General features: G+C 40.4%; 1 protein-coding gene and 1 long non-coding RNA gene across 8 annotated transcripts in view; one reads left to right on the top strand and one right to left on the bottom strand.

The window, feature by feature from the left end:
• The window catches only part of LOC108406523 (uncharacterized), a 32,438-nt gene extending 25,436 nt beyond the window's left edge, over positions 1 to 7,002 (bottom strand). For both annotated transcript variants that reach the window (XR_001855476.3, XR_001855475.3), the window contains exon 1: positions 2,085 to 7,002. This is a non-coding gene — a long non-coding RNA (uncharacterized lncRNA). The remainder of the gene's footprint in view (positions 1 to 2,084) is intronic.
• PPP1R21 (protein phosphatase 1 regulatory subunit 21) overlaps positions 1 to 16,760 on the top strand; it is a 68,898-nt gene that overhangs the window by 26,171 nt on the left and 25,967 nt on the right. For all 6 annotated transcript variants that reach the window (XR_005062977.2, XM_017675259.3, XM_017675260.3 and 3 more), the window contains 2 exons: positions 8,470 to 8,562; positions 16,574 to 16,701. Coding sequence is in view for 5 of the 6 variants with exons in the window: in XM_017675259.3 (XP_017530748.2) it covers positions 8,470 to 8,562; positions 16,574 to 16,701 (221 nt within the window). In the remaining variant the exon portion in view is untranslated. The remainder of the gene's footprint in view (positions 1 to 8,469; positions 8,563 to 16,573; positions 16,702 to 16,760) is intronic.

Below are 16,760 nucleotides of genomic sequence, written 5' to 3'. Positions count from 1 at the left end.
ATCCTTTCTCAGTTTTTCAATTGGATTATTTGTCTTTTTATTATTGAGTTGTAAGTATTTATATTTTTTAGATACAATCCCTTATCAGATAAATGATTTACAATATTTTCTCTCATTTGTGGGTTATTTTTTCATTTTATTAATATTGTCCTTTTAAGCATGAAAGTTTTTAATTTTAATGAAGTCCAATTTTTCTTTTGTTGCTTGTGCTGTTCGTGTCATATCTAAGAATTCATTGTCAAATGTGAGGTCATAAAGACTTACTCCTATGTTTTCTTCTAAGGATCTTGTAGTTTTAGTTGTTACATTTAGGTCTTTGATCCATTTTGTGTTTATTTTTATATATGGTGTGAGATAAGGACCCAGCTTCATCTTTTGTATGTGTCTCTCCAGTTGGCTCAGCACCATTCATTGAAAAGACTATTCTTTCCCTATTGAATGGTCTTGGCACCCTTCTTAAGATTCAATTGATTATAGATGCATGGAGTTCTGGACTCTCAGGTTAATTCCATTGATCTATATTCCTGTCCTATTCTGTCTTGATGACTATTGCTTTGTACTAAGTTTGAGATCAGGAAGTGAGAGTCCTCCTGCTTTGTTCTTTTTTAAGATTGCTTTGTCTCTTCTGGGTCCCCTGCAATTCCATATGAATTTTATAATCAGCTGGTCAGTTCTGCAAAGGTGTTAGTTGTGCTTCTGATAAAAAGTGCATTGAATCTGAAGATAGTTCGGGGAGTTTGTGGGTTGGATTATGTACCCCAAAGATTTGTGAAATTCTACCCCCAGTACCTGTGTGTGTGACTTTATTTGGAGATAGTATCTCTGCAGAAGTAATTAAGAAGAGGTTATACTGGTTTAGGGAGATCCCTACCGGTCCAGTGACTGGCATCCTTATAAGAAGAGATTTGGAGACACAGGAGAGACACAGAGGGAAGACCATGTGAAGACAGAGGCAGGATTGGAGTTACATTGTCATAAGCTAAGAAACATGAGGCCAACAGAAGCTGGAAGAGGCAGGGAAGGATTCTCTTCTAGAGTCTTTAATGGGAGTGTGGCCTTGTCAGTACTTTGACTTCAGACTTCTGACATCCAGAATTGAGAGTAATTTTATGTTGTTTTAACCCACCCAACTTGTACTTTGTTATGGCAGCCCTAGAAAACTAATGCATGGAGTATTGCAGTCTTAACAATGTTAAGTTTTCTGATCCATGAACATGGTGTATTTTTCCATCTATGTAGATCTCTTAATTTCTTTAAACATTATTTTATAGTTTTCACAGTAAGTGTTATACTCTGATGTTACTTTTCAGAAGGTTCAGTGTTTGGCATATGCACAGTAATCCTGGGATGACTGATTTTGGCAGGCTCTTTCACAGTTTTGTTTCCTATTTATACCGAGGTCAAATCTCTACCAATTTCTGGCTGATACTCTCTTGTTTTCAACAGTGCCTTGGGGGTATTAATTGCTCTACAGATGATCCAGTTAAATTTGGGCTCCTCTATAGGTATAGTTATAGAACTAGCAAATACCTAGTGGGTTTATTTTTTGAGATTGGTTTGAGATTTGTTCTGACCCCAAAAGGACCTTAGCACTTTCTTTCTTTGGTTCTCTCTGGCAATACACCAACCAGCCTATTGTTTAGATCATATCTTTAATGAATCTATTAATCTCCTGTTAGTTGCTTTCACCACAAGTTTCATTATTTTTGAGAGCACACTTTGGCTTGAACTTCTCCATACTTTGTTGTGAATTAAATCAGTTCCTTTGGGAAGAGATTCAGACCTTTTTGTTTTTAGGCCTGTTTCTCCCTTGGGCTAAATCTCTGAGCAAGGTTCTGGTGCTGGGGATGGAGGCAATGATGCACTTCCCTCAGAGTAACACCCCTGCAATAGTAGCTGAGCTTTTTGTGGAAGAGATGGGACAGCAGCCCCAGGTCTCTTTGGCTTGCCTCTTTTGGTGTTGAACTCTTGACAATGAACTGGGACGAGGCTATTAAGAGCCCCAGTATTCTCACCAATATCGTGCCCAAGGTAGAGTTCCATCCCACCAATAGACTGGGTAAAAGAGGAGGATTTCTACTTACCAGTTTCACTCAGAGCTTAGTTTCAGCAACAGGTAGCAAGGGTCAAGAAGAGAAATGCAGCCCTCCAGCTGGCAGTTAGGGGAGAAGGAGACCTGTGTTCTTGGCTGCAACAGTCTGGAGTTGGATTTTTAGCTCACCAAGCTGGTGAGAGGAGGGAAGTGTTGGTTCAAATACCATAGACTCTGGCTGTTCTTACTGAGTTACCGATTTCCTGAGTAAATGTTTCTTCATTTGCTGTATGAACTTATGACCTGTTTCAGCCCCAGGCAAGTTCACTCTGGATTCAGTGAGACAGAATAACAACAACAGAACATTGTAAATAGAAGGATTTATGCCAAGCTTTATTCTCACAGTGGCAGGTTGAGTGCTAGAATCATGTCTGCCTGTGGCAAGTTTGCGGTTCATCTCCATCTTTGCTTCGGGGAAAGCACACTGGTTAGGGTTCTTTATATAGTAAACACCAACAATAATGGCTCATTGTGAATGGGTGTGTAAGCAGTAGCCTACACAGTAGACAATTACATCATCAAGTTGATTAGGGTCAGGCAAGGATTCTGGCCATAAGAACTTCCATTTTCCCTACAGTCCACCCCTCCAGGATTTTTGCCTCACAATCTGTATGCCCTCAATCCTTCCTGATGGTCCCTGTGTGAGAAAGCTGGAGCATTGTAACCAGATCTCACAATAGCAACAGAGGCTTCAACAATATACAGATAACAACAAAAATAACAATAATCCTCAAGCCTGAGGAGATTAATTACCACCAAGTGGTCATTCCAGTTGTATTCATACCAGTCCCAGTTCACAATTCACATTTTTGTCCATGGGAGGCCTGTAGTGGAACTGATAGGGAGCTCCACGTACACCCAGCAAGTAGCAGTTTTTGCTAGGGTGTGTGCCCAATCTACAAAGACATTTGAAGAGGTTAACCTTAAGGGCAATAAGACACATGTTTTAGTAACACCAACATAAGCAAATGCAAATCTTGTCTGTCAGGTAGAATGCATGCACGGGAGTGGTCCTGTGATGGGACTGTGGCAAGAAGGGGGTTCTGTCTAGTTACAGTATACCATACCTTTACCCCTCTTCCTGTGGGGGTTAGTGACGAGTCTGTGTATAGTGCTACTGGAGGTGCATGCAGTGGTCATAAATATAAAACAAAACTCCCCAATAAGATGCTTTGACCTTCCATACATTTAGGGTATACTATCATGATCTTTGGGTGCTACTCTGCCATTACTCCAGGAATACACAGGAGGCTAGCCTCCAGACTTTGCCTTCAAGGTGCCAGGAGGGCCACCATCTCTGTTTCATGTGTCAAAATGTCCAAAGCCATGTCCACTGAATGGAGTCTTCAGGTTTTATTGCAGTTGGTGCTGGTGGAAAAATATTATTCTGGTGGCCAAACCCCAGCTTTGATGATTTCTCCTTAGTTTGTACTTGCAAATGTAAAGGGGAGGCAGCAGTGTGTGTTAGCATATCTGTGGGGTTCAGTGCCCCTTCCTGGGCGTTCTCATTCAAATACTGTAGCACTGTCCATAAGCAGACTGACCATCCCAGTAGACTATTGGTATCCAACTTCAGGCCAGAGTTTAACAAACCATTGTACCTCTCTATCATACCTGCCCCAGTAGGGTTATATGGTTCATGAAACGTCCACTTTATCTCTAACTGTTGCACCCATTCTTGTAGAGCATGTCCAGTAAAGTGGGTGCCTAGATCACTCTCAGTTACCTGCAGTCAGCCATAAGCTGCAGAGAGATGCTCTAGGCCTTTCTTTGGTCATTTGCTGGTCTGTGCAGTGAATCAGTCCAGTAGCTGTGTCCACACCAGTCGTGGCATATTGATACCCTTCTGACATGGCCAGAGGCCCAATACAATCTATCTGCCGCTTGATGAGGGGTATCAGCTCCTTAGCTATCATCCCAGGCTGCTGTGGGACTTACTGTAAGTCCCTTTTAGAGCACACAGTGCATTCCTGCCAGGCTCTACTGACTTCTTCAAAGGTAAAGGCAGTTCCCACTGGTGGGCTACAGCGCACATTGTCTTTTGCCCCACATACAACAAATGATGATGTAACCATTGGGCCACATCAGCAGACTTTCCATCTGGCCAATTCATCTGCTTCATCATTTCCTGGGGATGCTAGTGGCAAATGGCTTGTCATATTATATACTATAACTGTTTAGTTTGACCAGAGGCCCATAAGTCTTGCCACAACTCTTTCCCTCAAAGGGGCCAGTGACCAGCCAACCATTTGTCATGGTACCATGTTAGATGGAAAGCTATGGCCCTCCATTTTGGGGTCTGGCAATGGCTGGAGCCATTTGTGTACCATGCATCTTCAGGTATAGGAGCTCTTCCATGCTGATAAGGGCTCTCTGATACTAATGGTTCTAAAGCAAATTCTTCCTGCCTCTCACTAGTATATGTCACTGGCTCAAATAAGTGTTGGAGTTCTTCACTCAAGGGGCTAGTAGAGAGGGTACTATGCTGCTGTAGGTACATGCCCCATTCGGCCAGTGTAGATTTCTGTGCCATGCCATTCTGTGTTTTTTGGGTCCAGTCTCATCCCACCCTGTGAAGGGATAGGTGGTTATTAGCATTATCAGGGCTGTTCTGGTGATGGGCTCTGTAGCCAGCAAGGTATGGTACCCAGCAGCCAATTGTTTCTCTGTTAAGATGTACTGTACTTCTGCTTCTTTCCAGAGTTGCAACTAGAATACAGTAGGTTGGTGAGTTTGTTCAAACTGCCGCCAGAGACCCCAACCATAACCGTCTTTGGTTACATGAACATCTAGATCATAGATGGGTCTATCACACTCATGGCCTGCATGACCTTGACTGCCAGTTTTGCAGCAGTAAAAGCAGATGCACATGTCTCATCCTAGTTCCACCTGACACCCTTTTGTACCAAGTGGTACAAAGGCTTCAGAATTTGTGCCAAGTGAGGGATGAACACTGTCCAGTAGCCTAAAAGACCCAAAAACTCCTGTAATAATGCCATAGTTGTAGGGGTGGGAAAGGAAAGGCCTGGACCTTTATCTATGACTGCTTCTGGGATAACTTTAGTCTTATGTAAGCAGACAAACCTCAAGAACTTTACTAACAAACCAGATCCCTGAACCTTGGTGCTATTCAGAACCCATCCTTTCTCCTGTAGATGTTGCAGCAGTCTAGGAACTGCCTCTTCTATATCTCAAGAGAATAGATGTGAGCATAATACCATCAGTGTAATGATACAGCTGCACCATTGGCAGTTTCTTCCATTCTGCCAACTCCTGGGCTACAAGTCCATGGCAGATGGTGGGAGTATGGATATACCACTGTGGAAGGACAGTGAAAGTCCATTGCCAGCCTTCCCATTTGAAGGCAAACTGTTCCTCACTTTCCTATGCTATGCTAATAGAAAAGAAGGCATTAGCAAGATGTACAACATAATAAGTCCCTAGTTCATGACTGAGGGTGTCCATAAGGCCTGCAACAGAGGGACAGCAGCATGCAGGGGGGTATGACTTTATTCAGTTCTCTGTAGTCAACAGTCATATGGTAGGAGCTGTTCAGCTTTTTTACTGGCTCACTGGGGATTGAAGGGACTATGGGTGGGCTGATTAATTCCCATCTTCTCCAGTTCCTGGATGGTTTCTCCAGATTCTTTAGGCTCTCCAGGATATTTGTATTGCTTGGTATTAGTCACTTACTGAAGCACAGGCAAAGCTATGGATGAGTGCTTAGTATGTCTCCTCAGAACTGCCTTCACTGTACATATCCTCAGTCTGTACTCACCTGCAGTGGTCTGCAACCATATGCCCCTCAAGATATCTATCCCCAAAATATATTAGGGGATTGGAGAGATATACAAGTATACTCCTTTGGGGGGTAGATACCCTATTCCCAGCTGGATTCGGGCTTGTTTCACTCTGCTAGCCTTAGCCCCACAGGCATCTATAACAGTGGCGTCCCGAGAAACCACTTAGAGTTGCCGTAAATCATTGAGCATTCAGCTCCTGTGTATACCAGAGCCAGGACACGTATATTCACTGGGGACCAGTGGATTGATATTTCAGCATGTGGCCTCTGGTCCCCACCCAGTCCCTCAAGGCAGGTGCCTCAACCCTCCCCTCAGTCAAACCATATAACCTATTGGTCATCCTGTGTGGGTCCAGGCAGTATCAGGTCACTCTCCAGAAGGAAGTCTTGCAGGTGCACAGGCCACATTTGTGGCTCTGTCTCCGTCCTCTGCTTCTTGGTCCTTAGTGGCTGAAACTGCTGTTCTGACTTCAGTAAGATACTGTTTGACTTCCCATCCAATTTCTGTGAGCTCCTGCCCCTATTTAATCAACCCACATCTGGGTCCTCTTGACCTCCATGGGACTCTTTAAACCCTTCCTCTCAGTAGCAGACTGCACTCCCTTCTGTGCCCACATTGCTTCAGCCTTCCCCAAATCTGCGCAGTACCAGTAACTACATTTATGGGCTGACCTAAGTGAGGGGCAAGATTTGCCACTAAGGCCCCAAAGAGGGATGAGGGAGCCATTTACAGCACTGTATCCCTCATCCCTGCCATAAACAGCTCCTCATCTGGGCCATAATTTACTGAGTTATAAATGGTATTTTTCATGCCTAACTCCTATAATACCTGTTGGAGCTCAATATATGTCTGCTCTCTAGTGGGGGAAGATGGTAAGTCATCCTGATTGGGCCATACAGTGTGAAGTGTGGCCATTACCTACTCTAGAAGTAAATGATTTCCTGGTATCTGGTGTGCATTCTGCACTTGCTTCTGCAAGATATGATGAGTTGTCTGGGAAGCCAGCTTTCCCATCTTTGATCCAGACAAAATAATCCCATTCACCCCTACATCCCAAAGGCACAGGAGGCAGGCTGATAATGGACTCTGAGAGTTTCTGTCAAAATAGGGAACCCAAATCCACGAGCTCCACCTGTGTGTAGGGGTGGAGCATAGAATAGAGTGCTCCGTGTTCTGGGGAGGGAGTTTCACCTTTCTGGAAGGAACCTGCAGTTGCTACGTCTTTATTTTCTTGACTACAACTGGGCAGAATTTGAATAGAGGAGGGGGTGCTGCCTCCAGCACCACCTCTACCTCCTTGTTCTCCGTTGGCTCCTCCACCATTTCTGGGGCTGACAGCAGCTGTCTTGTTTTCCTGAGCTCCTCCTCTGCTATATCCTTTACCTTTTCCACAGTGCCTCACAGCAACACTAACTCACTATCAGCATCTCTCTTACCTTCTCAATACCTCACAGCTGGCGTTTTTGTGCTGCCTGTTCATGTGCTTCTCACAGGAGTATGTCCTCCTCCTTCATGGTCTTTGCCCCTCTTCCAAAGCACCTTGCAGTGCCACTGCCTCATTCTGCTCAGAATCTTTTACCTCCTCACAACACCTCTCAGCTTGTGTTCTTGCACTGCCTCTTGTGCTTCAAGCAGGGGTGCATTCTTCTCCTTTATGGCCTTTACCTCTTTCGCGGTGCCTTGCAGCAACTCCATCTCATTCTTCAACAAATCTTTCATTTCCTCCACAGCAGCTCGCATTCTGCATTCTTGTACTGTTTCTTCTTGTGTTACTATTACATCTTTTACCATCCCCATAGCACCTGCAGCCATGCCATCTCAATCATCAATGAATTTTTTTCTTCCTTCATTATATTTACCTCTTGTGCTTCTTGCAGGAGTGTGTTCTTCTCCTTAATGGCCTCCTCCAGGCAGAGCACTGGGTGGAGCTCTTTGTATAGTAACACCAACAATAATGGCTCATTGCCAATGGATGTGTAAGCATTAGCCTACACAGTGGGCCAATTACAACATCAGGTAGATTAGGGTCAGGCAAGAATCCTGCTCATAGGAACTTCCATTTTTCCTACACAACCTTCTCCAAAGTTTATTTTAAAAATAATTTTCACCAGCTTTTCTGAGGAATCAATCTGTGGAGCTGCTCATGCTGCCATGCCAGAAGAACTCTGATGTTTGAATAATAGTGTTTTTAGTGATGCTCAGCAGATAATAATGTGTAGGGAATAAAATAAGAAATATGGTGTATAGTAAAAAGGTGAAAATTCACAGACTTTCATTTCAACAAGAATCATGAAAAACATAATCATGCTTAACAATTTAATTTTGATTTTTAAGCAATAAAAAATTTAAACCAATTTAATTTTGTATACATGGTCAAGGCATATCATTTAGATGTGTCTGTTTACCACCATTATTATCTGAATGTGTCTACAAAGATTTTAAGAGCCATTATTTTCACATATCACAAGCCTTCTTCATTCTCTCTTCCCAAAAGTAGAGGGAGATGGTGGGCTGTCAAATTTTCAGGCAAAGTCTTCTGGGAAAATGCTTAGATTTGTGATATTGATTTCCTAGGTACAGAGCCAGATGGACTTCTTCGGACAAACTACAGTTCTGTCTTAACAAATGTTGGTGCTGCTCTGCATGGATTTCATGATGTCATGAAAGGTAAGGCTTGAAAAAGAACATAAATAGGCTTTAAACCTTCATCTTACTGTTTCAGACCTGCCTGAATAAGATTTAAACAAATACTGCCACATCTAATAGTTCCCAGATAGAGGCTTAGTAGTGGTTGGCTTATGCTGAAGCTCACAGCTCACTGCCTTCTGCTTTTCCCATCTGCTTCATTTCTGAAGGTAAACAAAGTGCTGAAGAGAAATCCTTGTGCACAGTACTTCAGCCAAGAATATATTACACTGAATTAAGGCAGGTGTGTGAATTTTATCAAACCAGATGTGCTATTCAGACACATTTAGCAAAATACTTTGCACTTGCTAGAGCCCAAACATGAAGGAATTGAGGAAAGCAAGGGTTAAAGTTCCCAGAAAGAATGCACTTCTCACTGTCCTGTACATTTCTATGTTTAAAGTGCCCATATAAAGTCCTCTTTGGTTTGCAGAGCCTTAAGAAATGAGGGTCTTTTTTTAAGCTTTGGTCAGATTTCAATTGCTGTGTGCTCCTAAGAATATAGTCTGCTGAAGGACATTTCATATGCTTCTTAGCATGTGATTCAGAGTCCTGACTTTTTAATCTATAGCTCTACGTGGCCTCTAGGTTTTTTTCTCCTTTCTTTTCCATTTGAAGACTGCTAGGGGTAGGGAAAGCAGGAGAAGATGGGAGCAATTATTAAGAACTATTAGAACTAGCCCAGGTTTCTTGATGATTCATTGTGGAATTTAGTTAACAATTAGTGACCGATTACCAGTTCACGGAGTATAATTTTTAAAACTTAAAACTGTGTAGGGAGCATGTGGTAAGATGAGTATATTTGGTGCCCTTCTATAGATTGGCATCTAACTTATGGCACTGGGAATCATTCTTAATATCAGCAGTATTACCTAGCACCACATTACCATTCATTCTGGAAAATGGCCTTCCTGTGGCTTGTCTTCAATTTAAGGAACTTTAAAAATCACTCTACCGCTGGAGCTAGCCCTGGTTGTAGGAATCACATGGCCTTGGTGGCAGGTGCCAATAGTCGACCTTGCAGAACCTACTCTGGTCTGTAGAAAAACTAAAGAATGGTGCATTTTTCTTTTGCAGCTTTGGTTTAGGGAGCTCAGACTTAGCTGCAGTCCTCTATTCTAGAAGTGTACTTAACCTAGAACTATTCCATTGAAACTACAATAGCTTTGTCACTATAGGTTTTTGGTTTTGTTTTTAAAATTTTCCTAAGCTGATGGTATGATTTGTTCCTGCTAGAGGTTTCTCCAGCATTCCTGTAAAGGAGGGGCTAGAGCAGTGGAGGGTAGCTGTCTAATGAGAAGGGTCTTAAAGCTTCATTTATGTTTTTTAAAATCTTGATTTTATTGATACTTCTATTTTAATTTATAATATACAAAGTTTTCTCAAGATGCTTTTGTTCATACATTACAGAAGATTGAGATGACAAATGGTCCAAATCAAAAATGTTACTGTTACTGTTTGTCACAAGCTGATAGAAATTCTGAGAGGACCAAAGGCCTCTTACTTACAGGAAGACCCAAGCCCCCTTTGTGCCTCCACTTGTTTCTGTCCTTAAAAGGAACATTATAATATAAAGGGAGAATGTTGGGAGACATTAAGGATGGTTGGCAAGATTATGTCCTAGGTTTATAGTTCAAATTTGTCTTCCTACCTAGCTTGGAAGACCCTTGCGTATCTCTCATGAAAACACAGTTTGAGCATTAATGGGCACTAAAAGAAGAAGCTTTGTCTTTAAGAGAACTCTCATTTCAAAGCTCTTCCCTACCTGCTTTGCCCTGAATTATTGCAAGTTGGAAGGAAGGCAGACAGGTAGGCAGGTGTCAGTGAGAGAGAGAGATTTTTAAAAATGTGTATCCTACATGTATTGAAAATATGAGTGAATTAATCTTTTTAATAAGGGACATTCTAAGTGAGAATTGTTCATCTTTTATCTCAGGTTTAAAGCAGGTAGACTCATAGGAAACATAAAAGGAAAATGAAACTCTGATCTAGATCACATGATTTCTTTTTTCTTTTTGAATTTAAAATGGAATGTCAAGGAACATCCAAATAATTGAAATATTGGATTCAATAAAGAGGAAACAATTAGAATTGGGAGAATTATTATTGTCAAAGTACAGTAGCATTGATCCAGTAGAAGCCATGTAAATGTTCTTAGCATCGTAAATCTTTCATAAGTATCTCTCTCAGTCACCTAGCAATCAGTCAAGATTGCTTACCAACCAAGTTGTATTATAATGTTTTATGCTTCCAGTAAAATATTGATTAAACTTCCAGTGGTGTGTAGAAAGAAAATGTCTTTGTTAGGTGCTAGTAAATTCTTAGTTTACAAAAAATGGTCAACGTTCCAATTGAATTTTTATTCACTTGGATATCTAATGAATATATAGAGGATAAGCATTTATTTTTAAAAATATAAACTTAATAGTAGTGTACCAATTAGTTGGTCCCTTTGCTGTGACTAGACCATAGTAATGCAGATGTTAACAATAGGGAAAACTGGCTAATGGTTATACAGAAACTGTAACTTTTCTATGTATCTTAAACTCTCATAAATTAAAAGTTCATATGTATATATGTGTATATATATATATATATGTGTAAAATACACAGATAAAATAATTCCTTGGTTTAAAAATTTTAGTAAAAATAATCTTATTCATAAAACAGTAATTTTGTGTTAAAATATTATATCAAGTTAAATCTCAAATACCATTTCTTTCTAAATATAGTTGACCCTTGAACAACATGGTTTTGAACTGTATGTGTCCACTTATACATGGATATTCTTCAATACATACACTGGAAAAATTTTTTGGAGATTTGTGATAATTTGAAAAAAACTTGCAGACAGGCTGAATGGCCTAGAAATATCAAAAAATTAAGAAAAAGGTATGTTATGGGTGCATAAAATGTATGTAGATACTAGTCTATTTTATTGTTTACTACCATAAAATCAACATTAGGCTGTTAGTAGTTAAGTTTTGAGGGAGTCAGAAATTACACATGGGTTTTCAACTGTGTGGGTCAGTGATCCTAACCTCTGCATTGTTCAAGGGTCAACTGTAGTCTTACTTCCTCTTAATTAGTCTAAAATCAACTAAATGTCTTGATTCTGCATAAGTGAAATTCTCTGTATACACACCTACTATCAAAGTTAATTTCCATATTTTGTGGTTTATTTTTAGCTTTTTTAGTAATGATAATTAATGCTGTTGTAATTGAAGTAATCTAAAAAATTCTAAGGAAGCTGAACTGTAAACACTATTTAAAAATATGATTACCGTCCTAGCCACGGCAATCAGACAAAACAAAGAAATACAAGGAATCCAGATTGGTAAAGAAGAAGTTAAACTATCACTATTTGCAGATGATATGATACTGTACATAAAAAACCCTAAAGACTCCACTCCAAAACTACTAGAACTGATATCGGAATACAGCAAAGTTGCAGGATACAAAATCAACACACAGAAATCTGTAGCTTTCCTATACACTAACAACGAATCAATAGAAAGAGAAATCAGGAAAACAATTCCATTCACCATTGCATCAAAAAGAATAAAATACCTAGGAATAAACCTAACCAAGGAAGTGAAAGACTTATACTCTGAAAACTACAAGTCACTCTTAAGAGAAATTAAAGGGGACACTAATAAATGGAAACTCATCCCATGCTCATGGCTAGGAAGAATTAATATCGTCAAAATGGCCATCCTGCCGAAAGCAATATACAAATTTGATGCAATCCCTCTCAAATTACCAGCAACATTCTTCAATGAATTGGAACAAATAATTCAAAAATTCATATGGAAACACCAAAGACCCCGAATAGCCAAAGCAATCCTGAAAAAGAAGAATAAAGTAGGGGGGATCTCACTCCCCAACTTCAAGCTCTACTACAAAGCCATAGTAATCAAGACAATTTGGTACTGGCACAAGAACAGAGCCACAGACCAGTGGAACAGATTAGAGACCCCAGAAATTAACCCAAACATATATGGTCAATTAATATTTGATAAAGGAGCCATGGACATACAATGGCAAAATGACAGTCTCTTCAACAGATGGTGCTGGCAAAACTGGACAGCTACATGTAGGAGAATGAAACTGGACCATTGTCTAACCCCATATACAAAGGTAAACTCAAAATGGATCAAAGACCTGAATGTAAGTCACGAAACCATTAAACTCTTGGAAAAAAACATAGGCAAAAACCTCTTAGACATAAACATGAGTGATCTCTTCTTGAACATATCTCCCCGGGCAAGGAAAACAACAGCAAAAATGAGCAAGTGGGACTACATTAAGCTGAAAAGCTTCTGTACAGCGAAAGACACCATCAATAGAACAAAAAGGAACCCTACAGTATGGGAGAATATATTTGAAAATGACAGATCCGATAAAGGCTTGACGTCCAGAATATATAAAGAGCTCACACGCCTCAACAAACAAAAAACAAATAACCCAATTAAAAAATGGGCAGAGGAACTGAACAGACAGTTCTCCAAAAAAGAAATACAGATGGCCAAGAGACACATGAAAAGATGCTCCACATCGCTAATTATCAGAGAAATGCAAATTAAAACTACAATGAGGTATCACCTCACACCAGTAAGGATAGCTGCCATCCAAAAGACAAACAACAACAAATGTTGGCGAGGCTGTGGAGAAAGGGGAACCCTCCTACACTGCTGGTGGGAATGTAAATTAGTTCAACCATTGTGGAAAGCAGTATGGAGGTGCATCAAAATGCTCAAAACAGACCTACCATTTGACCCAGGAATTCCACTCCTAAGAATTTACCCTAAGAACGCAGCAATCAAGTTTGAGAAAGACAGATGCACTCCTATGTTTATCGCAGCACTATTTACAATAGCCAAGAATTGGAAGCAACCTAAATGTCCATCTGTAGATGAATGGATAAAGAAGATGTGGTACATATACACAATGGAATACTACTCAGCCATAAGAAGTGGAAAAATCCAACCATTTGCAGCAACATGGATGGAGCTGGAGAGTATTATGCTCAGTGAAATAAGCCAAGCGGAGAAAGAGAAATACCAAATGATTTCACTCATCTGAGGAGTATAGGAACAAAGGAAAAACTGAAGGAACAAAACAGCAGCAGAATTACAGAACCCAAAAATGGACTAACAGGTACCAAAGGGAAAGGAACTGGGGAGGATGGGTGGGCAGGGAGGGATAAGGGGGGGGAAGAAGAAGGGGGGTATTAAGATTAGCATGCATGGGGGGGAGGGAGAAAGGGGAGGGTGGGCTGCACAACACAGAGAGGACAAGTAGTGACTCTACCACATTTTGCTAAGCTGATGGACAGTAACCGTAATGTGGTTGTTAGGGGGGACCTGATATAGGGGAGAGCATAGTAAACATAGTATTCTTCAGGTAAGTGTAGATTAAAAATTTAAAAAAAAAAAAAGAAAGAAAGAAAGAAAAGGGGGATTACTCCTTAACAGGATAAAACTATTGGTAAATCAAAGATCAACGCATGCTTTAAATATCCTTAATGTTGATCACTTAAAGGGTGTCAGATGATCAGCTATGGAGGTACTCTTTTCTGATAATATTCCTTTCTCTTAATTAAAAAAAAAAAAAAAAAAGCAGTTACTGTGTGCTGACCTCCAATGAGTTCTGCACAGTGGTATAGAGGGCATGTCAAAGTGTGGGCAAAGGGTCTGTTTGTTTCTACGCAGAAGATCAAGGCCTAGCTTGGATACCCAGAAAATGAACTAAGATACGATATGAGGAGGAGCTTCCGGCATCAGCACTCTCTGGAGGACTCGTGCCGGGGGATGATCATCAAAAAGCCTCCACAGGGATCCGGACGATGCTGCGGTTGTGGCTGCATCCAGCCCACCGTCTCCTGGACTTGCCATAAGAAGGAGGAGGGAGATGTCTAGGCTGGCATGTGCATACAGTGAGACAACGAATTTGACTGGATCTGTACTGTTGGAACTCAACCAGGAGTTGGGAGGGGTGCAAGTTGTAGCACCCCAAAATCTCATGACTATAGACTATCTATGGTTAAAAGAACATATGGGATGTGAACAGATCCCAGAAATGGGCTGCTTTAATTTGTCTGATGGTTCAAGTACAGTTGGAAAATATCCATCATATCATAGATAAATTTTCACAAATGCCTAGGGTGCCTAAATGGTTTTCTTGGCTTCACTGGAGATGGCTGGTAATTATAGATTTGCTTTGTTTATGTCACCGTATTCCTATTATGTTAATATGTGTGTGCAAATTAGTTAGTAGTTTAAAACCTATACATACTTAAGGTACTATACAAGAAGATATGTCAAAGAAATAATCAATCCTCCCAAGTTTCCTTCATATGCTACATCTATAGCTTTTCTTCTTCCTTCCTAATTACAAACCTTAAATAGAATTCGTGCCTCATATCGAATTTACCGAGTATCATAATTCCTCCAGGTGGTAAAGATACCTCGAGACAAGTGCTGGGCATAGAAGCCACAGGGCATAAATCTGCAAAGAAGTAAAAAGCTAACCTTTGCAAACAATATGGCTTCTCTCTCACTTACCAACTTTACATTTCCCTGTATGGCCCCGGAAGATGACTGGTTAGCCAGAGACGGGTAAGATTCCTCAAGGGAGGAACAACCTAAGACAGGCACAGTCGCAGGGGGGCCATCAGGTGAGAATTTGGGGATCAACAGAGGTGAGGCTCAGAACCTCACCCCCCCTGCTTTGAGAGAAATCTTCTGCATCCGTGGATGTCTTGCTGCCCTTGTCTAGCCTGGATTAATACTTAGTCCATAGGCACACACCTGATCATCTGATCATCTACATTTGCCTTCTTACAGCACTAAACTATGTTTTCTACCTTTATCTTGCATCTACCTACCACTTCAGCATTTTATTAAAAATAAAAATAATAATAATAATAGGAGAAATGTGGGATCAACATATAAATCAAGTACAAAAATCAAATGAATATTCATATTTGACCTGATGGTTTATAGGTCATATTGCATGATCAAAACCGAAAGTTTCTGTGATGAATGCCCTTGTACTGTTCACCATGTAAGAATTTATTCACTCTGTAAGAATTCGTTCACCATGTAAGAACTTGTTCGTTATGCTTCAGAAGATTGGAGACTGACGAGAATTAGGCTTGAGATGGATTAATGATTGTACATTGAGCATTGACCCCCCTATACTGAATTTTATTGTTGTTAACAACCATTTGATCAATAAATATGAGAGATGCCCTCTCAAAAAAAAAAAATATGATTACCCCTCATAAATCAACATTGTGTTAGTAAGTTTCCCATTATCCCTTATTTTCAAAACAAAATCATTTTGTTTCTCACAGACCCAGAAAACACCAAGCTTAGTTGTTTGGCCAACTTAATTTCTCTTTACACTTTTATATCTAAGCCTCTCTTCTGTGCTTTTTAACCACAGGCCTTTGTTGTAATATTCTCAGACTGGAGGCACATAAAGCCAGATACTGCAGCATCCAGTCCCTATTTTGCTGTGCAGACCCTTGTCATTGTTTGTTAGGGTGTGTATTAGCAAACTGGCAAAGGTACAGTAAGGATTGTGGGACATAATGTTGGCTCTTGTGTTCCAGCCTCATGGTTTGCTTGTGTAAGTATAAGATAAATCCTCATTTGTGCCTGCTGAACTACCAAAATAGGATTTTTAACACTGGGTCATTTACCCAACAGTAGAATAAGGGCTAACACTCAGATGAGGGAGAACCAGACCTACTAGCTAATGGCTATGAAGAGACACTGTGATGTTAAGAGACCCTCGCTTGTCTCTATTCTCACATGGATTTGTGACCTAATTAATAGTAAGCCCAATCCTGGTAATTTGGGACCATTTTTTGTCATATTTACTTTGTAAATCCGTAGGAGTATACATGAGAAGTTAACAGGCTTGTTATATGTATGTAACTTGTACATAGACAGTAGTGAGTTTTCTTTTGATTACTTTACAGATATTTCCAAACATTATAGTCAGAAAGCAACAATAGAGCATGAACTTCCAACAGCAACACAGAAGCTCATAACAACTAATGACTGCATCCTCTCCTCAGTGGTGGCATTAACAAATGGAGCAGGAAAGGTAATTTTTCCTGGTTTATATTGACATTAAATTCAGTTCTTAAATATGCTTCTTTTTAA

Source organism: Manis javanica, chromosome 1, assembly GCF_040802235.1.
Source record: "Manis javanica isolate MJ-LG chromosome 1, MJ_LKY, whole genome shotgun sequence".
In the NCBI taxonomy this organism is placed as follows: domain Eukaryota; kingdom Metazoa; phylum Chordata; class Mammalia; order Pholidota; family Manidae; genus Manis; species Manis javanica.
Note: the sequence above shows the minus strand (reverse complement) of the source record. Positions and strands in the feature narration are given on the sequence as shown.